The sequence below is a fragment of the Glycine soja genome, chromosome 16 (assembly GCF_004193775.1).
Source record: "Glycine soja cultivar W05 chromosome 16, ASM419377v2, whole genome shotgun sequence".
Taxonomy (NCBI): domain Eukaryota; kingdom Viridiplantae; phylum Streptophyta; class Magnoliopsida; order Fabales; family Fabaceae; genus Glycine; species Glycine soja.
Genome location: NC_041017.1, coordinates 26,425,533 through 26,452,244, shown reverse-complemented (window position 1 = coordinate 26,452,244; position 26,712 = coordinate 26,425,533). Strand labels below are relative to the sequence as shown.

Sequence of the window (26,712 nt, the reverse complement as noted above, 5' to 3'; positions counted from 1 at the left end):
GGATAAGCAATTTCTCACAGCTTTGTCTTCAAATGTACTTTTCCACAAACATCGAGCTGCTTAAATTGTTTCGATATGGTTTCCATCTCCTCAATTATGGTCATCTCTGCCTCACATAACCCTTGATCTAAAAACTAAGTCTTTGCCAAAAAATGTGGATTGTCTCTAGTGGTATGGAGCCAACAACATATTTAGATAACTCACATGCACATGGAAGACTGTGGATAGTCCTCATGACTCATCCACAACATGAAGAGTTTTTGCCTGCATAAGATACACACACATACTCAGCTGCAATTTCATTTAAAGAGTACCTTGATACCATCCCAAGTAGTTTTTTGTACAAGGTAATTTTAAACACATGCCCAACCATGTGCGTGCTTGTCTCAAAAGATGCTTTAATTTGGGTGTGTTGAAGTGTCCTCATGTTGTTCATTGCTTCCCAAACACTGCATATGTCACCAAGGGTGTTTTGTATGAGCCTCTTTAATGACCAATGAGCACTCTCAACCCGACAAATGAAATATACAACAACGTATAAATAACCGCAACATTTTCATTTAAGTCAACAGTTAAACAAATCAACACAAACAAAAAACAATATTCATACTTGTTAGTGGTTGTCTTTCCTAAATGCACCACTTTGTTGGTCCATGCTTTCACAAATTTTTCTTTGTGCGGAATCACCCATGTTTGACACACATAGTCCATAAACATAGGCCACAGAGAGCAAGTCATTTCAAAGTTTTTAAGGTACTCGTCAAAAGAACTCTCACATGGACAGTCAACCAAACTCCCCCAAGTCTCCATCACATAATCCCATGCATTCTTTTGAGCAATCAGGGTTTTGCACTTTGCCTTCACATTCTTGTCAATGTGAAATTGACACATCAAGTTCATAGCATCTGGGAATATAGTTTTTACTACATTCATCAAAGAAAAATCTTTGTCGATAACAATAAACCTAGGGAGTGCATCAACTTTCATGAAAAGACCCCAAAACCACTGTAGAGCCCGAACAACATTATTAAGATGTTCTCCTTCCAAGTAAGCAAAAGCAACAGAGAATGTCATTCCTGTTGGTGTAATACCAACAATATCAAGCAACAATAGTTTGTACCTATTTGTTTTGTAGGTACCGTCAATCAAAAAAACCAAATTACAAGAATTAGTTAATTTGACTACATCAGGATGACTCCAGAACAAGTCATGTACAACATTATCATCATTCATCCTATGCCAGTGAATATATTAATCGCGATCAAGCAGGATCATGAGCTGTTGCATTTCGGTGTTACTTCCTCTCATGGAAGAACGGTAAACATGTCTAGCATTGTAAATTTGTTTGATTATTGTATAACTGTTGACATTGTGCCCCTTCAATGTCAAAAGAATATTTATTGGCTTCACCGTGGACTTTGTCATATCAACAACAACAATCTTCTCGTCTTTAGTCAGTCGACCCACATATGGATGTCCAACTAATGACTTAGCCATTTCATGATTGTGAACCCCACAAATTAACTTCACTATCCATCCTTCTCCTCCCAAAATTGGCTTCGCACGCAACTTAAACAGGCATCCACATTTTCTACTGCCAGTACATGTTCTTACCAAATCATTCTTCTTAGGCCTATACTCACCACTCCTTTCGCAAGCTATTAATAGAAATGAAGGCCTTCCTCTAACACGAGTATTAGTGCCTGACCTCATTATCACGGCAACAAATCCTTTGTCATAAGCCACCGATCGAGCCTAATGTAAAACTTCATCATGGCTAGCAAACAACTATAACACAATTCAAAAAAGGTTTGAGATCAATAAACATTTATGTAATATAATTACTGTACCAACAACAAATTTGACAAATACTTGAGAAATATCAAAGACATCAGAGCAATTAACGTGTTCTACTTTCACGCCAACATCTTCCTCATTTTCAACATTCATATCAACTTCTTCAGACATGATACTATCATATATCCACTGTTCTTCATTCATCTTAATAAAACATTTAATAATGTTAAAAAAATACAACTTAAAAAAATTATACAATCACCTCATTTGTTATCAACACAAATATAGCTCTAACAAAAATAAAATAAAAATGTATTGTACATCATATAACCACAGACTACATTTTTACTACATAGCTTCATTAAAATATGATAAAAATTCTAATAAATACATCATTCAATAAATATCATATAAATTCTAATAAATACATCATTCAATAAAATATCAACTTTGTTTAATTATTAATCATTGTAATAAACATCAAAATACATAATTTAGTTAAACATGTAAATACATAATTTAGTTAAATGTATACACAAAATTGTTTTAGCAATCTAATGTTACTTTTACCAATGTAATTATTAAATTATTTTCAATTATTTACTAAATTAATTTTTAAGCAATCTAATGTTAGTTTTAGCAATTTTTTAAAGTTTATATATATTATCATTTTTTACCAATCTAATTACTAAATACATTTTTTTATTGCTTCATACCACTATAAAATAATATCACCAAATCAATATTTCTAAAATTGCTAAAACTATTACAAAAAAGTTACACTCCAAACAAATTAAATAGATAAATCAAATTAAATAAACAAAAAAAATATTTACAATTTAAAAAAAAACCTACAGATTAACAATCCATATGAGCCATATTCGTATGAACTATATGGATTGCCAATCCGTATGAACCATATGGATTGTCATACGGATTGTTGATCCGTATGAATCGTATGAATTTTTAATCCGTATGTTGTTTAAAAAATTATATGTACCTCTTCTGCTCCAACGACGAATAATCACGCAACTTCACCGTACCCTCGTCAACAATGCACGTACACTACCAAAGACAAAAAATGCTCGGAAAAGGAGGCTAACGGAAGCAACTTACACTAAGGAAGTGAGATTTTGCGGGGGAAAAAAAAAGACGCTACAGAAATGAAAATGAAACCTCTTATTTATAACTGAAAATACCCATAAGGGTATTTTTTACATTTTCAAAAATTGTTGGGTGCCCCAAGCAGTTGCCCTTTTGCAATGGTAACAAATCTCTCTTATGGGCCAAGTAACTCTACTTCTATACAAGAATCAACCCAACAAGGTTTGCCAATTAATTCTAACAGTATAGTTTTTTGAAGAAAAAAAACAAATTGTTATTCTACATCACACAAATTGGTAATTTACATATACTCAAAGGAGTTTTGGTAACTTAACGAAATTCTACTTTTGTATTGCAGCAAAATACAATATCACAAACAAATACCATTGTATTGGGGATGTCCAAAAGTAAAAGTCCATTAATTGTTAATAATGAACAACTCAATCAAAATGGAAATTATATGCTGGAAGTTAATCACAATGAACATTCTGATTAGTCTTTAGGTAAGACCTTATTTTTTTATGATAAAGTTATTGTTTTCATATTTATTATTATATTAGTTATTAATAATATCATTGTATCATAGATGAAGAACAACTTGACTTTGACTTAGATGTAACTGATGATTATACTCTTAATGAAGAATTATTATCACAAAATAATAATACCCAGTCTATTTGTTTTGATAGGTTTCTTTCTATTAAAAAAATAGAAACAAACAGCAAAATAGTAATTTTATTTACATATTATTAACAATATCTAAATATTGTTGTATTTTAAGTGTAGATGTCAATGTTGAATATTTGAACATTGGTGAACCCTCATGTATTTGTCAATTTTGTGGTGCGCTAAGTGGTTTGAAGAAAAAGTATACAAAAGCATTTCAAAGCTAAAAATCCAAAATTTTCTATGTGATGCATGTAAGATCGGATCACAATGCCTCAGTATCTATCTACTTCACAACCATTATATGATTATATCACAAACATGATAAGAGGAATAAATTCTTCTTAGAAAGCATTAGAGCCTTCAACAGTATGTTATCTTTCACATGGAAAAGTCATTAAATCTATCAATGATGGAAATGCTCCACCAATGTTTCTCATGAATGGAGAAAATTTCTATCACATTGGAAGCTTGGTGCCTAATCCAGGAATGCCACCAAAGTTTGCTCAAATGTATATATATGACATAGAAAATGAAATTAGAAATAGAATATTTGTTGTAAGGTATGTCATTTTAAATTATTTAAATATTTTGTCTTTTATAAATTATAAATATGTTAACTAAAAAAAATTCTTACAATTAACTATTTTTTGTTTTGTTTACAAAATGGAACCAGATACTAACTCTTTAAAAACATCCATTATTGAGTATATAAGGAAAATAGTTTATATTTATAGTCCATATGCTCTAATTTACATGGTTATACGATGTTTGCAAGGTATAAGGAATTTCCATGAAACAAGGTTAAGAATTTTGGGCAAAAGAAGTCGTGATGGAAGAGAACATAATCTCCCAGTTTCATCAGAAGTTGTAGGTTTAATTGTCGGTGATTTCAATGCAGCAGGTTTCGAAAGGGATGTCATAGTTAAGACTCACTTTGGACTCTTCAAGTGACACTACTAAAAATACTATTTTTTACACACGGAATTTAAGTCGGTCATATAAAATTGTCTTTGTTTATATCACAGTGGAAAATTTGTAAATATTGTTAACATTTTAAAAATGGTTTTGGAAAACCGCCTTGGAATGCTTCAAAACAAAGACGGTCTTCAAAAAACCCATCTTAAATGGTTACTATTTTTAATTAATATAATTTGTTGCTTTCTCTTTCTCTCTTTATCGGGCAGTGTACTAGGCCACTCTCTCTCTCATTCTCGCATTCCTTGTTGTCGCCTCAGCTTCTTCGATTCATGGCAGTGCTGCGGGAGATGAGGAAGCCCAAAAGCCCACCATCTCTTCAAGCAACTCTACCACAACCGCCACTGCTGGGAGAATGTCCTCGGCTTTTGGTGCCAAAGCGGAACCAGACTCGGTTCAGGTTCAGACTCGCGGTCGGGGTCGACAGTGAGATTCTCCCGGAGACATTGCAAAGAATGCTCTCGACTTGCAACCACGTGTTCATCGACATCCAGGCTCTGATTTGTAGGTTCGACAACACCAACGCTCGTGTGAGCCACGTGGCACTGAGAGACAGCAGGTTCTTCTACAGATAAGTCGAAGAAGAATCATCATCAAAGAAGGTTCTAGAACAAGAACACATAACAACACCAACAACGCCGATGCCGATGGAACTGGAGTTGGAGCTAGGTTCAACAACAATTCAACGTTCCTTCGACGCGCGCTACACGCGCCACACACGTGACTTGCTTGACGAATTGCCTGACAGCTTCACCGTCACCGACCCCTCCATCCTGGGACACCCCATCGTGTTTGCCAGCCCAAGCTTCCTCAAGCTCACGGGCTATTCCCTTCGCGAAGTCCTGGGTCGGCCCACAGCCATCTTCCAGGGCCCACTAACATTCCCAAAATCCGTAATTGAAATTCGCAAGGTTGTTAGAGAGGAGCGAAACGCGCAGGTCATTTTACCCAAAATCTGTCGTGCACTTTGTTGCCGTATAGGTACCACTTCAGAAAAAGGAAGGGTCCGGGGTGAGGGATTTCGGGTTTGAGTGTTGTCGAAGGAAGTGTGTGTGGATTCGTTGGCGGAGATGATCGCGTTTGTTCATTAGAACAAGTGCCCGAACCTGATGTCAGAGGTTTATTTCTTTGTTTTGTTTTTTTTCCCTTCCTTTTCTTTACTTTTTCATGCATGTCAAGTGAGTGCTTCGTACTGAAGCATTGCTTTAGCAACCCTAATAATTAAATTAGTCGCATAATTAAAAATAATTTTAGGACAACGTAGATACATGTGCTTTTTGATCATGTTAGGTTGTGCTAAATAAAAAAAAAGTTAAAATGTATTTTAAACTTGATATTTGATGCAGAATTGTAATAGTTCATTTTGGTCTCCCAATAATTGTCCTAGTGTTTGGGTTCTACTGATTTTTTAGCTTTGTGGGATGCAGAAGTGGAGAGAGAAGAGTTGTGTGAGGCGAGTGATGATGAGAAGTGAAGTGTTGTTACTGCCATGGACAGTATATTTTATGTGCTAACCCATTACAGTGAGGCCACGGGGAGATTGGTGTGTAGAAAGAGGTCCAACATTCCTGATGTAGGTCTTTTAAGCACATCCTTGATTATTTCTCTTGGTAGAATCAAACAAAGCTTTGTATTGTGAGTTATTCGAAATGTCTAGTTTTGTTATTACTTTACCGCAAGCTTTATGCTTTTTTGCAGACCCTTAATTTGTTGTTTGTATGATTTTGAGTTTCCATGCAGAACTAATCTGCATTTACCAGACATGCCTATTGTTTATGCCAGTGACACCTTCTTGGAATTGACAAGTTCTAAAGTTGTTACCTTGTATAAATTAGATCAACTTCAAATGAACATCTACAAATGTAAAATGAATTAAATTTTCATCTCAAGTTAATATCAACCTATTCATTTCAACTTTCATCTCAAGTTTTCGTCTAATAACTAAGACGCATAAGTTGATTTTAACTTGTGGAAGAAGTTTGGTTCATTGTCTCTTTTTTCAAGTGTTTATTGAATATTCAAACTTAGCCTTAACTTGTGGCGAGGTCGTGAAAATGAAATTCGTCCATTTGGAAATCCAAAGGGATCAGACTCAGCAAATCTTGACAGTGCTACAGAAGTATGTCATTAACTTAGTATAAAATTATTAATTTCTTAAGCTTGAGGATCTTGATGATAATGGTGATTCATTTGGAACTTATTGTTAAAATTTAAAAATATTTGATCCTTCTATTCTTATGTTTCCTATACCTGTCATGTTAACTTTTCTTTCAGATTCTGTTTCATAATCCATTTGTTTAAAATTTCAATATATCTAAGTTATTTGCTAGGCAATGCCCCTATTAAGGAACATACTTTTGTTTGGACTAAGGTGCTTAATAGGGTTGATACAAATGATGTTTTATAGATTCATAGGCCTTATGTAACTAGTTTGAATTTCTCTTGTTGTCTGTATTATGTTTATTGGTACTCATACAAAGTCAACCTTTATTTTTTGGAGCTGCTTTGAAGCTCTGGAAATGCCTTTCTGGCATTTTTGTAAAGCAATTGGAATTTGGAAGTGTTTTTATTGAATCCTTGTTGTCTAATTATTTTAGATGCTTTGGCTAGAAAAAGTGGAGTTAACTTTAAGGATCATTGTGTGTGTGTAAAAATAGTTGTTACTCTTGTTCCGGTGTTTATGGATTAAGTGAAAGTTTTTGTCACAAGTTTCTTCATTCCAATCTTGTAGAGTTGTTTTGTTGACTTTCATGTGAGTGGTTACACATAAGGTTTTTTTTTTGGAGGGGGGGTTGTCTTTTGAGGATTTTCACAGGAATAAGTGAGCAAGCTCCTTAAAGTTACTCTTCTATTGTTCCCATGTTTTGTTTTTCTTTCTTTGTTTCCTCTATAAGTGAATCAGGGTATACTCAATGTGATGCATAGACATGGACACTGTACTATTGGGTATAATATCATTCTTAAAATATCATTTATTGTACATGTTGATGTGCTGTAAAGTGTTTCAACCATTACTTATTACATACATGCCATGAACCTTAGAAATTGTACAATGGTTCTATGAGTACTATGTAATTAAATGATTTTATAATTATTTAAATTGTGTGTTTACTATGTAATTAAATTATTTTATAATTGTTGAAATTGTGTGTTGTAATTAAAAGCAAGAGCTTTTAAAGCATAAAAGAACACAAAAAAAAAAAGAAATTAGCAAAAAAAAATATCTAAGACGATTATTAAATAACCGTCCTAGAATGGTATAGAAACTAAGGCGGTTATAAGAAAAACCGTTATAAAAAGTCAAGCTCAAAAAAGTTATTCTAAGACGGTTATTGGAATAACCGTCTTAGTTTCTCAAACATATTACGACGGTTCGTGTCTAACCGATTTAGAATGTTGCATTTTCTAAGACGGTTATTAAATAATCGTCTTAAATTTTGCATGTTGCGGACGACATTTTAAGACGGGTGAGTTGAAAATCACCTTTGAAAAGGAAACATTCTAAGACGGTTATTGAATAATCGTCTTAGAAAATGCAACTATCTATGAAGGTTCAATAACCGTCGTTGTAAGCGCAGTTCCATATTGTGATGCCGCTTTCTAAGACGGTTCAAAATCGTATTAGAATGTCGTATATGACCGACTTAAAAGGCGCTATTTGTAGTAGTGCGAATATCAGTTTTTGAGCCAACTTATTTACCATTGCAATACTCTATCCTTTTTCCATGAGGAAAAGATGGATATAGAGAAGATATATAGTTTAATGAAGATTCAACTAAATCTCACATAAAGAGACAAAGAGTAACACGGAAAGAATGGTTTGCTTATAGGATCCAACATAGAACACTACAAAACTCAACATTACTATTTGCTAGGCGTCTCTTTCAGCAGTTTCTGGTAGATGCATATAGCACTATAAAGTCATCCAGCTTGAAATGGGTAAGAAATCACCAAAAAGAATTGAGATCTAAATTTACAAGTTACTTAATGAAGTAGTTCTAAGAGGTGAAATGAATCTTGCAACATTAGGAAAAATAATTGTTTTACCTTTATCTTTTGTAGGAGGAGTAAGATACATTATTCAGAATTATCAAGATGCTACAACAATTTTCCTATGCTGGTTATCCAACTTTATTTATCATATTCGTATGCAATCACAAATGGTTGGAACTGTCTACATTTGGGACAAAGCACAAACTTAAACCAAAAGACAAGCTTGATTTGCTTTGTCGGATATTCAAGATCAAACTAGACAGATCATCTCATTAGAGAGATGAAAAAGAGGAATTTTTTTTGGAAAAGTCAAAGCAGATAACAAACAATTTATTCTCATTTAAAATATATAACTTTAATATTATTCCATTTTTTGAAATTCATTTGTTTGTTATTTCCTTATTTTAACAATTATATACATAGTTGAATTCCAAAAGAAAGGCATTCCTTAGGTGCACATTTTTCTATTTATGCTTGCTGATTCAAGACATGTTCATCCAGATGACATTGATAAAATTATATCTATAGATATACCTAAGGCAACCAATGATCCTGAATTATTTAAAGTAGTTGCTTGTTTTATGATTCACGGCCCCTGTGGAACTCAAAATTACAAATCACCTCACATGCAAAAGTGAAGGTGCACAAAGTATTTTCCAAAAAAGTTTAATTAGTGCACTACCATAGAACGAGATGGGTATCCTATCTACAAGAGGAGAGACACTAGAATAAAAACTAAAAAGGGAGAATTCTATATAGATAATAGATGTGTTGTTTCACACAATAGACAACTATTTTTTATGTTTAATGCCAACATTAATGTTGAGTAGTGTAACCAGACTCATGCTATAAAGTATTTGTTTAAGTTTATCAACATAGGACATGACAGATTCACTGCAACATTTTATTGTACCTCAAATGGAGGAAACAAACTGTTATCTATGTTATCTATGTTGATGATGATCCTATTCACAAAGTGCTCCATAAACCTACTGCTCAAACTACCAAATTTTTGGCACGGATATGGAAGCAAACAAAAATATCTTGAAGCACACAATTTGACTTACAGTCAATTTCCTTTTTGAAGTTTGTTTAGAAGGATACGGAACAACAATGGGTTCCCCAAAAGAAAGGCTTCTTTGTTGGTAGGCTACACTTTGTCCCACCTGGTACAAGAGAGATATTTTACATGAGAATTTTGTTGAATTATATTAAAGGACCCCATTCATATACACATATAAGGACAATCAATATTGTTGAGTATCTCACTTTCAGTCGTTGCCTGGTGCCTTCAATGCAAGTTTGATTCCAGAAGAAACAGATGAGCACTTTATCACGCAGATTTCCTGAGGTAAAATATCAAACTTTTTTGTTTACGTGAACTTGTGGTTTAAAATTTGTGCATCTATAACTTTGGATTACACCCATCTTGGGAACTATGCCAATATTAAAAAATATATATATATAATTGTTTGTTAATCAAAACATATGCTTGTCTCTTTAAAAAAAATATATGCTTGCCAACTGTCTGTAGCCAGATGTACAATGAAAACCACAAAAGGGGTGTAAAAATTCAATGTTTTGGGATTTGTTGGGAGGGAAGTCAGAATATCCCAGTCAAACAATCACTAGGGATGCTAAAAATGATCCTCACCTACTTTCTTGCAACTTCTTAGAAAGCAAAATTTTTTTTTTTTATAGAACATTAACAATGGCAGTTGCTTAACAAATAAATGTTATTTTGATGTGCTACATATGATTTTGAGTTACTTAAAATTAAAGAAATTAGTTTATATAAACAACTATTATTCATATGTTGTTTAAATTTATATTAAATATAGGAGAGACAAATATAATATTAGTGAGTTAAACAAATTATTAATAAAAATATCCATTGCAACAAGAAAATTAATTAAATTTTTTAAGATAAAGGTGACAAAAATTCAATTATTTATATCAATATCATTAAAAATGTTCTTGATTGGACAGATTTACTTGATCTCCATCCCCGATCCCTTCTTTTATTAAAGGCAAATGGCAGACTTATTTTTTATGGCTTCTCCCTGATCGACCAACGCGGGAAATTTAAAGGTGTTTACACCCACTAATATGTTGATATGCATGATTTTGAAATATTATGAGTTATGATAACCCCATGGTGTGATTGTGAAGGTTTGTCAAAATTTCATTTAAAAAATTTTAGGTTTAAATACATTTTTTATTCTTAGAATTTAACATTTTGTTTATTTTTGTTTTTGTATTTTTTTATTTAAGTCCTTGCAAAATATTTTTTTCGTCCTTAAAACGCTTTAGATAATATTTTTTCATTGTTCAAGGTATTTTTTACTATTCAAAACAATTTTTTTACAAAATAAACATATTTTGTAAGGACTAAAATGAAAAAGAATAAATTTGCAGGGACAAAAACAAAAAATACGCTAAATGGTAGGGACAAAAAATATATTTAAGCCAAAATTTTAACTATTAAGTTGTTCCTTGTGTAAAAAAATGCAATGACACAATCCATTTGCTACACGGTGATTCAATAGGATTGAAAAACAAGCTTGGAATTTAGATGTCTTTTTTTGTGCTAAGCATGTACTTGTATTGTGATAGTGTGTGTTCCTATACACGTGTGTATATTATTGTTGTTGTTGTTGTTGTGGTCGTCTTTATTATATTATATGTTATTTGGTGTTAGAAGAGTATTATATTAACTTCTCATAGTTAAAATGCTTGAAAAGTTGTCTAATTTAGTGTTAGTTTTATGATGACAACCTAGATAGACCATGTCATATCTTGAGTTATAGTTGTCCGTTTGAGATGTTTTTTGCGTCATTGGAAAACCTGCTGAAAATGCTACAATTCATGCATACACCTTAATTAAAAACCAAAGTCATCTTCTATCTTAGAGAAAATCAGCTCCAAAGTCCCTCATTGGGCAAAATAACCTCACGAACTTATTTTTTCCTCTATATATAGAAGAGACCAACAAGTTTTATACGCACCGAAGAATTAATTAAGTGGGCTTAAGTTTGGTGCGGAGCACCTCAGTCAATATTTTTATATTTTCATTTGAGTTTTCAAACTCGAGAAATTTAGACGGCTTGAGATTGTGTTTTAAATTACAACAAAGTTTTTGTCATAGTAAGAGTCGTCATGGAGATCGTGGTGGACGAAGCCATTGGGTCAATGCATTCTTGGAAGTGGTTACAAGATTGTCTTCCTTTTCTTTGTTGAGGAATTGCTTCATTTGAGATTAGGGGGAGTGAGTTCTCTCTTTTTCTTTTGTTGTATGATATGTAATGAGCCACAAGTAGATTGTATGATCTTAGGTTTATGATTATAACAAGTTTATTTTCATGGAAGGGTTGTGAATAACCTAAAGCACTTTGTTTTGCTATGATTTGGGTGAATGTGAATGTCAAATTTTTTGATGTTTTGCATTTTGATATTCTTAAAATTGAATTTGATAATTGATGTTGCACACACGTGCCGATTTTCTGATAGAAAATGTTAACTTAGAACACCAAAACGTGTACTTAAATTATAGGATTAGACTTTGTGTTCTTCACAAGAGTTGTATCCCTGGATGTTATCTAGTTAAGGGATTTGATTTCTCTCAAAAAAGATTCATATAACTCCAAATGTTACAATTTTAGTGAGTAAATTAGGTTAAGTTGTCAGAATTATGCAGTCAGTTTGTATATTTCGTAATTTTAGGTTCCTAAACGATTGAAAGGGATTTTGAGGTCAACATAGGAGTTTTAGATAACTATCTTATCTTTCTAACGAGATAAGTACCAACTTAATAGGATTAGTACAACTCTAGACAAGATAATTATACTCTAGGAAAATCATAGTAACATAGGAGGAAAATGAGTATGTAATATTGATATCATAATGAGGGGTAGTACGATGCATGATGTTTATACTTAAGATTTAACAAATGAAGTAATGTGATGATATTGTTGTGTAAATGAGTGAATGTGTCCATGATTGATATTGTGACTAAATGCATGATGTCCACGAGTATATGTGAAAGTAATATGCCATGATATGCGTATATATTGGGAAAAATGTTAGGAGAACCTAATCCCTGCGGGATAAGAATCTCCAAGGGAATTCAAAAATAAACCATGTGCGTACTGTTTATGAACCATGCAGCATGTTGTACATGTGTTTTAAAGTGAAATACATTTATGAACCTAACCAAGGAGGTCATGAATGAGTTGACGTATGACTCTGACCTTAGGTATGCGATGGTTTAGAATCTCCTTTAAGCTCATGCTAATCACGTGTATTGAGTATCCTTGCAAGGCCAAAACACCCTAACACGTCACCGACGGTGTCATCTCGATGAGAATGATAATGTTGGGTTGCCCATTGTGTGGTAATTTGTGGATTACATGGACTCATGGGCTACATTCATAGTGTTTTCCAAAATGGTACCACATGCATACGGGTCCACAGGTCTAATGAGCATCGCATTTTGTGTGTGACTTTGTGTATGGAATGTTTGATTTAGATGAAGCATGCTTGTGCTACATAATTGTTTATAAATGTATCTTATATCTTTATGATTTCCTTAATGTTTTAAATTTATTGTGAGATGTATCTCACTCTTTGTCTGTTTGTCTTGTTTGTATTTAGGTTGAATGTCACCCTTACAGGTGAGTCTCTGTAAGATTTTGAGGATAATGTTACATGAGAGGCTTAGGTCTCCATTTTATATTACTATTAATTTTAGGGTTATGGATGCTTTGAAAAAATGTAACATTGAGAGGTTTATCCAATGATTAAATTAATGAGTAGTTTTTTGGCATATTTTCTTTAATATGATTTGTAGGGACTTTGGAGCGCCAAGATTTGTTTAACATGAAGTTACATTTTTTATTGATCTGTTTTCTTTAAGCTTACAAATATTTGGCATGTAATACTCTTACCACGAAATAATTTTTTTTAAAAAAAAAATCAATACATCCTTTTAATTAAATTCTGCTGCGAATGCATTTAGAAAATATTACAAATGTATGTGTCTTGGGGTAGAAGGGTGTTATAAACAGATCCTAGTTAATCTAGAATTTGGCCATGAGGTAAGTAAAACCTAACCTTCAAGAATTCCACTAAGGATCAAACTCAGGTAATACCAGAATGATTCATGCTTAACTTCGACATATTAACCATTTGAGCTCAATCACTTGGTTGAAATTTGATGTGTATGTTATGTTAACTTAATTAGATGCCCTCTGATATATTTATACACTTGAATGATAAAATTGCTAACAAGGACAACAAAACAGTCAGAGTTGTATATAATACTAAGGCTAAAGTAGGTTTTCGATCCCTAGTAAATACTCTAATTTTGTGTTTACTCCCTGATAATTTTTTTTGCATTGAGTTCCTAATAAAACAATAATTTTATTTTTGGTCCTTAATATTTTTTTTAGTTCATGAAAAATTCCCTGATAATTTTTTTACATTTGTCCCTGATAAATTTTGTTTTTTTATTAGTCTTTTGAAAAATACCAATAACATGAAAAAACATCTATCAAAGAAGCAGACACAAAATTTGTTATTTTATCAGGAACTAAAAGACTAATAACAAATAAAAATATTTATCAGAGAGCAAATATAAAAAAATTTAATTCTCAAGAACTAAAAAAATGTCAAGGACCAAAAATAAAATTATTGTTTTATCAGGGATAAAAAACGAAGAAAAAACCTATTAGAAAAAAAATACAAAATTTAGATACTTATAGTAAACAATTAACATAATGATTTTGGCAAAAAAAAAAGAATGAAATACATTTAATCTAATCCATATAAAATTAATAATTTTTAATAATATTATAAATATTGGTAACAGACTCCAACCCTTTATAAGTGTCAAATTAACGAACACAATTTTAAGAAAATTTGGAAGGACAATGAGGGCATAACTTCAGAATTAGCAATCTTTAAGGATCTGGGTATATCCGTGACATAATCGGATTTAATTACATCCCATTGAATCTTTAAAATGTTTGGATAAAATTCAACTCAATCTAATTTAGATCCAATTATAAATTGGTTGGATAATGGGTTTTATTTTTTGAATTCGACCCAACCCGACTCATATTATATAATTAAATTTATTATTATATATAAATTAATTATTAAATATAAAACACATTAATTTTTAGCTCAAATACCTTGTTAAATTAAATCAGATACTCATGATTTTTTTTCTTCTTTAAGTTTTTATTTTTATTTTTGTCTTGATTTATTTTATATTTTCTCATACTAATACAATATTTAATTTCTATCTAAAATAAAAATGTCATATTAACATTGAAATTATTATTTCTATTAGTCAAATATTGTCACAATTTGATCTTTTTAAGTGTATTTAATCATTATATACTTACAAAACTTTAAGTAAAAATAAATTATTATAAAATTTTAAAAAAATATTTTACAAATATTTAGACCCAATTAACTCAACTTGACTAAAACGGTTTATGATTGAGTTGCTTTGGATTAGTTCTCACAAGAAAATTACACAAACCCAACCCATAAATTTTTATTCAGAATGAATAACATGTTTAACTAAACTTGTTGCAATCCAACCGGTAAACAATCATAATCAGAAAAAGATAGATTAAGAAAGTAAATAAGAGAAATATAAAAGTTAAAAAGGAAAAGAATAAAATATGTTTTGATCTCTCAATAAATTTAAAACTATTATTTTTATTTGGTGAATAGAAGGGAAAAACCCCTTAAGCAAAAATCTCTAAGAGTGTGTTTGGATGAGGAAATTTAAAATTCTGAAAAATTTTAAATTCTAAGAATTTTAAATACTTCAATTGAAATTCTTTTATTTTCAAAATTTTGTGTTTGGATAATAAAAATTAAATTGTGAGGGTGAAAGAAAATGAAGGCAAAGAAAAGAGAAAATATGGTTGGTGTGCTTCCAAAGAGAAGAACACTAATGCGGCATAGGAAGTTGCAGGGGAATCAGGACACGACGGTGTACCCCATCACACCCGACCACAACATTCAATCAACAACGCAAGACATGACTCAGGCTCTCCGCATCGGCGAGCACCTCAGCCACACAATGGATAATGATGGCTGCTCCCCTGACTAGCAAGTGTAGTTCTATGTGTCCCCCTACACCCACACTCAATCAATGCTCCACGAGCTCAGACGGTATTTCTTGAAGAAGAGAATCATCAGCGTGAGGGAAGAGTCACGAGTTCGAGAATGGGATTTCAGAAACTTTTCGGGTGGAAGAGAGGATGAAGGTTATAAAGGAAATATGAGAATGTTTTAGAAGATTCTTCTATCAAGAAGAGAATTTCAACTTCTCACCTTTTATAAGGAAATTGAAATTTCATATTTTTAGTTGTTTAAAATTCTGTTTTAAAATTCCAAAAATTTAAATTCTTCGTAAAAAATCATCCAAACAATGAATTTTAGATTACAGAAATTTAAATTCTTTGATAAATTACTTTCCTCAGTTAAAATTCTTCATCCAAATGCACTCTAAGGAAAATTACATTAGTAGAATCTGCCAAAAGATTAAACGATAAAAAGTCGAGAGGAAATTCAAACATGAATCCTCCACCAGACCAATTCAAATTTAGCCAAAGAGGCTGCAACCTCGTTCCTTTCTCTAAAAGTATGCGAGATGAGAATAAAACTATGACTCCATTCCCTATGTATCTCAATATGTCTTGAACAAGACAAAAGCAAGCACGAATTGCCACAAACCAATTATTAATCAACGCAATGGCTACCTTCGAGTCTATATCAACATATATGTGATCAAAGCCATAATCCCTAGCCACAACAATTGTTTTTACTTGGTTGAGTTTGCTTTTTACTTGGTTTTCAAATCGTTTTTCTCTAAGTTTGAAAACAATAAAAGAAGTTTTATGATACTGTTTTGTAGTTTTACAGAGTTCATTCACTTAATTTATGTCTGACGTTCGCTCTTTGGTAGCACGTACGCTTCTGCCACAGCTATTGCCTTCGCACATGGTGAATTTCACAAATTGAACAAGACGGTGCCTTGGATTCAGTTCACGATGTTAATGGTTATGACCTCTTTCAAGTCTCTCATCCACGTAGGCATCAATCTGTTTGCGACATAATTCTTTTTTGGGTTAATAGTCACTTTTGTCCCTCAATGTGTAATTCGCTGATAAATGCGCCCCTAAAAGATGAAAATACAAAATTTAGTCCCTGAAAGTGTAAAAAGTATGAAAAATACGTCCTGCCGTTAACTTTCGTCTGTCACCGTTAATAAAGTCGCCTACATGGCTCAGAAGGACAAATTTGTCACTGAAATGATGCCCAACGTAGATTGCCAGCATAAGGGCATATTTGTCATAGTAGTTTTTTACTTTTCATCTTTTCACTCCGCTGACAAATGCATCCCTAGAAGATGACAATACAAAATTTAGTCCCCAAAAGTATAAAAGTGCAACAAATATATCTGAATATTAATAATAGATTGTGACTAATGATTATTATTATTATTATTATTATTATTATTATTATTATTATTATTATTATGTGTTTATAATTTAATGCTCATGTTTGTTTAGTACTTATGTAATATATTTTTTAAATTGCCTTTTAATATATATATTTTTATTATTTTGATTTTCTTGTCAAACCTTAATTTTTACCGTTAAAAAAAACTTTATCTTATATCTTATAATTTTATCAAATTTCTACTAAATTTCTCATTTTTAATCTTTAAAATTATTTCATATCTCAATTTCAATTATATTTAGATTGAAAATAATATATCGAGAGGTTTGAGTAGAAAAAACACAATCGGCTGTGAGACCAAATTTATTTATTTTAGAAAAAAAAATTAATCAACTATTTTTTTTTAAAAAAAAAGTCTCACAAAATTTAAACTAGATAAAACTAAAGTGGAATTTAAAAAAAAAAGTCTCACAAAATTTAATCAATTGAGTTATCATTTAAAAAAATGAAAGTCTTTTATTTCTTGAATTTTTTGTTTCTTCAATTAAGTATTAATCTTTATTATGTGTTCTTCCATAATATGTCAAATGAAATGTAAGGTCGTTGCAGCCTCTAAATCAGCGAGAGATACAACTCTACGTTCCGCAAGTAATAAATCTTTGTACTAGTTTTTTTTAAGTTATCATCTGTTTTAGTTTGAGCATTATTATATTTTTTATTTAAATTTATTTGGGTTCTTTATTTGTTAGTAACTGTTTTTCATTTCATTCATATTATGTATAATAAGTGTTGTCTTGAGTGGAAGTACATAAGGTTTATCCACAGGATTCTTTCATATTTGAGATATATATATATATATATATATATATATATATATATATATATATATATATATATATATATATATATATATATATACATTTTATTGATTAAGGAAAAAGACTTATAATTTTACTTTAGTTTTATCTAGTTTAAATTTTTAGAGACTTTCTTTTAAAAAAAAAAAATAGTTCTATCTAGTTTAAATTTTTAGAGACTTTCTTTTAAAAATAAATTTGGTCATGCGGCTCGTTGTATTTTTTTACTCGAAACACTTGACATATTAATTTCAATCTAAATATTAGAGTACTTAAGTTGGAATTGGGATATAGAATAATTTTAAAGATTAAAAGTGAGAAATTTAGTAGAAATTTGATAAAATTATATAATATAAGATAAAGTTTTTTTAACGGTAAAGATTAAGATTTGACGAGGAAATCAAAATAATAATAATGTATATATTAAAAGACAATTCAAAAATATATTGCATAAGTACTAATAATAATAAGTTACAATCTATTATTAACATCCAGATATATTTGTCATACTTTTTATACTTTCATTCAGGGACTAAATTTTGTATTTTCATTTTTTAGGGACGCATTTGTCAGCGGAGTCGAAAGACGAAAAATTAAAAAAATATTATGACAAATATGCTTCTATGCTGGCAATCCACATTGGCAATCATTTCAGTGAAAAATTTATCTTTCTGTGCCATGTAGGCGACCTTATTAACAGTGATGGTTTGGAAGTTAACGGCAAGGTATATTTGTCGCATTTTTACACTTTCAGGGATTAAATTTTGTATTTTCATTTTTCAGGGGCATATTTATCAGGAATTACACATTGAGGGACAATAGTGACTATCTTCGAGTCCATTTCAATAAGACAAAAGTAAGCACGAGTTGCCACAAACCCATTATTAATCAACGCAATGGCTACCTTGGAGTCCGTTTCAACAGATATGTGATCATAGCCATAATCCCACAACAATTGTTTTTACTTGGTTGAGTTTGCTTTTTACTTGGTTTTCAAATCGTTTTTCTCTAAGTTTGAAAATAATAAAAGAAGTTTTATGATATTTTTTTGTAGTTTTACAGAGTTCATTGACTTAATTTATGTCTGACGTTCGCTCTTTGATAGCTCGTACGCTTCCGCCACAACTATTGCCTTCGCACATGGTGAATTTCACAAATTGAACAAGACAGTGCCTTGGATTCAGTTCACGATGTTAATGGTTATGACCTCTTTCAAGTCTCTCATCCACGTAGGCATCAATCTGTTTGCTACATAATTCATTTTTCAAATGGCTAAGCAGACCTCTGCGGACATCTGGGCCTCTAAAGCTAGGTTCCATTATCCAACAGAATATTATAAGTTTTCTTTTCTATTCTATTTGAATACACCTTTGATGTGTCTTTTTACCAATTACTTATAGATGAGAAATTATTTTTGTAGAGCAACTGTACAAATTTAAGTGTTCATACATTTATAAAAGAGATAAGAAGAGAAAGGAGTGTAACATAAGCTGACTGCTTTAATTTAACATAAATGTTAGCTTTTGTCTTTGTATTATTTTATTCCAAACTCGGCAACAGTTTTAGACTAGCATCTTAGAGCTACAGATATTATTCCGGAGGATTGGAGTTAATTCATTAAGTGATGGTCTATATAAAATATTTCTTGTTTTTACTATGTCTTTTATTCTTTTGTCTTGTTTTATCAATTCTCTTTTTTAGGTAATTTTTTCCTTCTTCTATATGCTAGAGATGAATCTGATCTTGTCGATAAAATCACGGAAAAGATTAATTTCAAAAAAGTTGAGCAAGATTTGCCCAAGTGAATCAACTAGTTTTGTTGGAATTGATGAAAATGTTGAGCAGATTCAATCCTAATTAAAAATGGAATCAAGTGAAGTTCTTTTTAGAATTTGGGGCATGGGCGGCATAGGTAAGACTACAATTGTGCGTGCTATATTTAACAAATATTGTGCTTAATATGATAGTTGCTACTTCTTGAACATAAGAAAAGAATTGGAACAACGTGGACCGAGTCTGTTAAGAGAAAAACTTATATCTGAACTATTGGAGGAAGACAATCCCAATACAAGCCGCACAAACAGTATGTTGGCATAAGGATAGGTGGGAAAAAAGTTTTGGTTGTTCTTGATGATGTGAATACTTCGGAACAATTAAAATCTCTGGTTGGAGAACCAATTTGGTTTGGTGCAGGGAGTAGAGTCATCATAACAAGTAGAGATAAGCATGTACTTACAAGCGGAGGAGTTCCTCAAACTCAAATCCATAAGGTCAAGGAAATGGACACTCAATATTCCCTCAAACTCTACTGCTTAAACGCGTTCAATGAAAGCCAGCCCAAAATGGGATAATGGGATATGAAAAGGTATCTGAAGAGAGGTAGTTGAAATTGCCCAGGGCAGTCCATTAGCTTTAAAGGTTTTAGGTTCATATTTCCATTCCAAAAGTGTTGACACATGAAAGTGTGCATTACCCAAAATCAAGAAGTATCCCAATAAGGAAATTCAAAGTGTGTTAAGATTCAGTTATGATGGACTGGATGAAGTAGAGGAGGCAGCATTTCTAGATGCTTCAGGTTTTTATGGAGCTAGTGGAATACATGTTCTGCAACAAAAAGCTCTGATAACAATATCATCAGATAATATAATACAAATGCATGACTTGATACGAGAAATGGGTTGCAAAATAGTCCTCAAGAATCTATTGAATGTCCAGGAAGACGCAGTCGATTGAGGGATAGTGAAGAAGTTAATGATGCATTGAGTTATAACCTGGTAAGAGAACAATAAACTATATTTCCTCACAAGTGTTTTTAGTTGAAAACTTTAATGGAATCATGATACATAAACAATTCTTTTTACATATCAAACACTACATGATTACTTATTATTTTATTCTATCCCACTCTTGTATCATGTATCATATTTATCTTTTTTTCATGTATAAAATACTTCCTCTAATCCTTTTTATAAGAAATAAGATTATAAAAAGGATCGGAAGTAGTAGCATTAATTAGTATCCATGGATTATTTTTAAATTTCAATTTTGTAATGTTTTTTAGAATTTTTCAGGGAACTGATAAGGTGGAGGCCATGCAAATAGACGTGTCTCAAATTACAAATTTACCTTTGGAAGTGGACACTTTAAAAAGGATGTCTCCTCTACCATTTCTCAAATTTAATCTCCCAACACCTGCTGAGGCTGAGCTTTCCATGTCACCAAACCCTGCACCTTTTCGGTCACCAGAAAATCAAGATGCGTTGCTTTCATCTGCTGGGTGCAAAGAACTCATGAGCATTGCAAATGAGATTCACATAAAATGTCATGACTACCTTCTCATTGAGGGCTGCTCAGATCCTTCACTACCTTCTTCAATAGAAATAAGCAGGTTGCAAAAGATAACACACCCTGTAATGGAAATAATATTGAACTCACCCATTGGGCACCTCAACGATCTTAAAGATTTGGATTATCAACAATTTAATTAAGAATCTGCCCAACGACCTACTTTGCTTCAGATGTACACATTACCTTAAGCTTTATAGGAGCAGCCTAACTACAAGACACCGGGAAACCCAAGCAACATAATGGCTTAAGGTATTTGTATAAGCTTTCTAAGAGCACGAGATAAGAAACCCGGAAACTCAAGCTACATATTCTATTTGATGGCTTAAGGTATTATCGACGAATACCTGTTAACAAGATTCTTGATAACTCAGGTTATGTAGTTCCTCGGAATGTTGGTGGTTAATTTCTCTTGGGTTCAAAAATTTATAATTGAAAGAACCATAGACGGGTGGCACAAGATGGTTTAATTTATTTCAAATCCGTAAGCATGAAGAACACTTGCATAGTTTCGTTCTTAATTACCAGGTAAGTCGCTGCATTGCAAACTTGTCAAAGAGAAATGCAGACTGAATTGCAAAAATTTAAACGGTGACTGGATCACCAGTCACAATTTTCTTTTTCTTTTTCTGGTTATAACAACCTAAGGAAATTAATTTTGTGTTAAAAAGGGTACTCTTGTGTGTTATTTTTGTAACAACCCTCGTTTTTAGTGCTTGGCTCGTATTAATATACAAATTAGCACTATGAGTGGAATATTGGTTTATGCTATTTGAGTGAGATTGGTTTATGCTATTTCTTAAAAAAATCATTTTTAAATTTAAAGAATCGAAAATAAATTTACCTCAAATTTGAAAGATAAAAAATATTTAAGTTTTATTTTTGTTATTTAGTTGTTATTATTATTAGTTACTAATAATAGGTGATTTTATATGTGAAAAAAATTAATTATTTTATGTATGTCTTAAAATAATTCAAATAAATAATTAGTGCCACTAAATCAGGACAGCCATTATTGATCTTGAGTGGTCAATGCCTCTTTATTTTTTCACATTACCTTGGTCCTTTAGGGTGCATTTGATCCTCTAAACTTTAGAGGATTAGACAACACAAAATCATTTGGCCAGTGTGCTTATTTTAAATAATAGTCAGTGGGCAGCACAAAATAAGGGAAAATAGACGGGACAAAATTCTTAAAAATACACAGAGAAGAGATAACGAAGTGATCGACATTCTGCCATGGTGTGTTGGTCATGGTCACTAATATTTAGGGGTGGGAATAGGTCAGATCGGCCTACAGGGGCCTACGACCTGACTTACATAAAGTCTGGTTTGGACTGACCTATTTAATTAAAATGTTAGGCTCAAACTCTTTTAAAAGCCTATTAAATTAAATAGACTAGGCTTATGCTTATTAAAAAGTCTTATAAACCTGATAGGTCGACATATATATATGCATATATACTTGTATTATTTTTTGGGTACCAATATATACTTATATTATTTTTTGGGTACAATTATTTTTTTTAAACTAACAGACTTTGATTACCACTACTAGAAAAACTATTTTTTAAGTCGGTTAAATTACATATTTTACAACGGTTTTGAACTGTCGTAAAATAAGGCATCATAAATGGTAAAAAAAAGTTACAAAAATAGGTTTTAAAACCATTGTTGTATAATTTACTTTCTAAAACGGTTGACATATAACCGTCGTAGTATGTCAAATCAATCTACAACGGTTTCTTGCTTAACCATTTTAATATGTCTGTACTGTGACACTACTTTTTATGACGGTTGTCGTATAACCGTCTTAGAATATTTCACCTACTACGACGGGTTATGAAGAACCGCCTTTGTATGTGTCTGTAGACAATGACTTTCTATGACGGTCATTGCACAACCATCATAGTATGTCCAATATACTAAGACGGTCATCTAATAACCGTCGTAGTATTCATTTGCTTTTTTTTTTTGAAATGGCCTTCTATGACGGTTATTATATAACCGGCATAGTAAATCAAACATACTAAGACGGATATATAATAACTGTCGTAGTATTCACAAATTTATTTATTTTTTTGGATTTTTTTTGTTTATATTTGTTTTTGCTCTATTGTATCTTTAATCATTTTCAACATTGATGGAAACCAAAACAATCATAATCATTTTCATTTTCAAAATAAATAAAATCATTTACCTACAAACAATATAATAACCGTCTCTAGTTCTAGTTATCTAAATTTCAACGTTTGAACGAACGACATCTTGAAAGTTAACAAAAACTTGAATAAAACTTGGATTGTATCTTAAAAGCTGCTAGATCTATAATTACCTGCACAGATTTGGGTAGTGGTTCAGCTTCTTTCAAGTTTGTGTTGCAATCCCATAGCCGAATAAGTAGTTGTCAACACTTTGGAGATGATGGTTTTAAGTCTTGTACCATTGAACAACATCATGCTTACTTATGTTCTTCAATTCTTCTACTTCCTTCTTTGCAAGTCAAAGATATACCTGAAAACAATAATGTTTTATAGCATCAATATAGCAACAAAATGCAGCTAATAAAGACATTTCCTACAAGGCTAACCCCTTTTAGTCCTCCTTAAACTTCTATCGTCACTTGGCAGAAGATGTTCCATAAACATCAGATTCAACAGTAATTAGAAATAACAAAATGTGATCTACATAAGGAGTTTTAATCATTGCAGTGCATAATCATCTCTAGAAGGAAAATATAAAAGTAACTAATTCTTAAGTTATGTTCAATTTTTCTCTTGTTTAAGCTAAAGATAAATTAAATATAGCTTCAGATTTTATAGCCCTTCATATCGCTAGCTAGAGCAGCATGCTTAAAATTGAGTGGATTTTATGTATGATTATGGTATCATCATGGTCTACTCTAATATAAGCAAACTAAATGGTTAACCATCAGCATATACTCCTTTCCACACTTTAACCAAATTGAGCAATGACTTTTGATTGGTGTTTTTAGGTTTGACTTTCAAAATATCTAGCAAGTTCACCACTAAATGGCATAGCATGCTACCAACTTTAGCAAGCATATTAGATACTAGATACCGTTAGTTGTTTGTTTTGTTGACTCCGACAAATACAAGCATTCTGTTAGAACTTGAAATTCTATTTTTGTTTTAACACTATCAAAAAATGCAACTTTTCATCTATGGTCCCCTATCATAACTATGGACCATAATATGATTCAACAATGACAAAACAAAAATAGTAACTAGCATGCCCTGTCTTAATTTAATCCAACCTTAAATAAAAATTGTATTTGGTCATGATTCCCTCTCTTGATTTCCTATTTATAACAATAGATATCACCAATCAATTAATTTGTTTCTGCCGAGTCTCTTTGACAGATTTTTTTTAAAACAAAAAATGACCCAAAATGTCACTAGTATTAATGCCCCAATTTGTCATATGGCCCATTAAGGTAAGAGGCAGGTGTAACATAAACATGAAGCAAAAATTTCATAACAAATAACACTATTTTTGGAAAATGACTAGAGAAGAATCATAATAGAAGCAGAAAATGGAATTGTTCCTAAACATCATTTTGCTTTGAAATTGCTTCAAAACGTGCAGAACAGACTGAATATATATATATATATATATATATATATATATATATATATATATATATATATATATATATATATATATTCAAGGAGACACTAGAGAATATTAGAGTACTAAAGAAAATCTGGATAAATATTAACAATTTAGAGGTGCACCTTGGCAAGGGCACATGATCTAACAATTCTACCAATGTTTTGTCTATGTATTTATCCCGTATCAATCCCCTATGCCATTATATATATTATTATGCATATGCAAATGTTAGCAAATAAAATTGCATGTGGAATACGTTTTAACTGGGGTTTGAGCATGGAATTTGGTGGAAGGGATTCTCGAGTCTACAAAGAGTTGGCCATGTGATAAATAATTAATTTAATTATTTCAAATCAGAATATATAATTATTCAAATTACCTCAATTATTATATTTAAATAATTCTATGAATTAAAAATATAAAAAGTTTCCGTATAATTTTATTATAATAAAAAATTTAAAATAATCTTAATTACCTTAATTAAAACATACTTATTGTAATTAGAAAATAATATTATATTTATATATTATAATCTTAATTACTCTTAGAGGGGAAGTAATATTATAGGAAATAATATTATAAAAATATTATCAAATACCTAAAATCACGTATAGGAAATAATATTATAAAATTATTATATTTATATATTATAATCTATTTGTTTCGAGATTAGATAAGAAAGCCACATAAATAAATGACACGCTATGGTTAAGCAAGTATACAAAAATCATGTTGTGATTATTAACAATGAAATCCGATAATTTGTCAAGGAACATATAGAAAATTTACTAATTTACTATAGACTAAATCAAAATATCAAAGAATAAAATTAAAATTATTGTTTTATTCAGAATTCAACACAAAATATGGGATGAATTGAATTGAAATGAAGATAGAGAAAATAAGTAAAAAGAAAAATATAAAAAATGATTTAGCTAAAATAATGTTCATAGGTAGACTAGTTAATTATACTTTTTACCAAAATAAAAAGCATTTTAAAATATTACTGCTCTACTAATACCTTGTAAGTCCAGACATACGAAGACAAGTCTATTGTCCCACTGTTCAGTCCCTTGATCTTCACACTAGTTAGTCTTGTCCCTACGAAGTCATAAAATGGTCCAGGGCGCTGTCTAAACATAAAGGAAAAAATAGTATGAGAGGGGAATGAGAAAAATAGTTTTAATATACTTTAATATTGAAATTGCCCATCATTAATTATAATGTAATAATATAGCTCAATTCCTTCTACGTTTTATCTTGAAAAATAGGTAACTTTCATGAAAAGTGTTTTAAATTGGAACTTAAATCCTGTGCGGTGCTTCCTTTTGGCAAAAACAAGGCTATCATTGACAATTTTTAGTATAATTATCTTACAAAAATATATCAATGATAATTGAACTTAAATCCTGTGCGGTGCTTCCTTTTGGCAAAAACACTTATAATCAATATATATTAATTTAAACTGCAGTAAAAAAATATTATTTCAAATCACTATTGATATACATTAGAATTAATCTATAAATTTTGGGCATGTCTAAAAATTAAAATTTTTAAATACCTGTACTTTAATTATCATTAAAATTAATCTATAAATTTATTTTACACATTTTTTATAAAATTATATTTTCATTAGATGAGATAACTAATTTCAAATAAAATTAATATTCTTTTAAAAAATTATCAAACAACTTTTAGCATAAAATGGGATTTTAAGTAAAATAAAAAATAAAAATTGACATATGAAATAAAAAATATTGGTAGGCATAAACAATTGTATTATTGAAATAATGAATTTTGCATGCTTACCAATTACACGAGGAGGCGCCTATGCAAATGGAGTATTTTG

General features: G+C 31.1%; 1 protein-coding gene and 2 pseudogenes across 1 annotated transcript; 2 read left to right on the top strand and 1 right to left on the bottom strand.

Moving 5' to 3' along the window:
• Positions 1-1,251: 1,251 nt before the first annotated feature.
• On the bottom strand, positions 1,252-1,968 carry LOC114389902. Its single transcript, XM_028350610.1, has 2 exons — positions 1,846-1,968; positions 1,252-1,755 (listed from the first exon to the last, which is right to left on the bottom strand). The coding sequence occupies exons 1-2, from the start codon at positions 1,966-1,968 to the stop codon at positions 1,252-1,254; spliced, it is 627 nt and encodes a 208-aa protein (XP_028206411.1).
• A 3,218-nt stretch (positions 1,969-5,186) lies between these two features.
• LOC114389901 lies at positions 5,187-9,888 on the top strand (annotated as a pseudogene).
• Positions 9,889-15,712: 5,824 nt separating this feature from the next.
• On the top strand, positions 15,713-21,633 carry LOC114389900 (annotated as a pseudogene).
• The last annotated feature ends 5,079 nt before the right edge of the window (positions 21,634-26,712 follow it).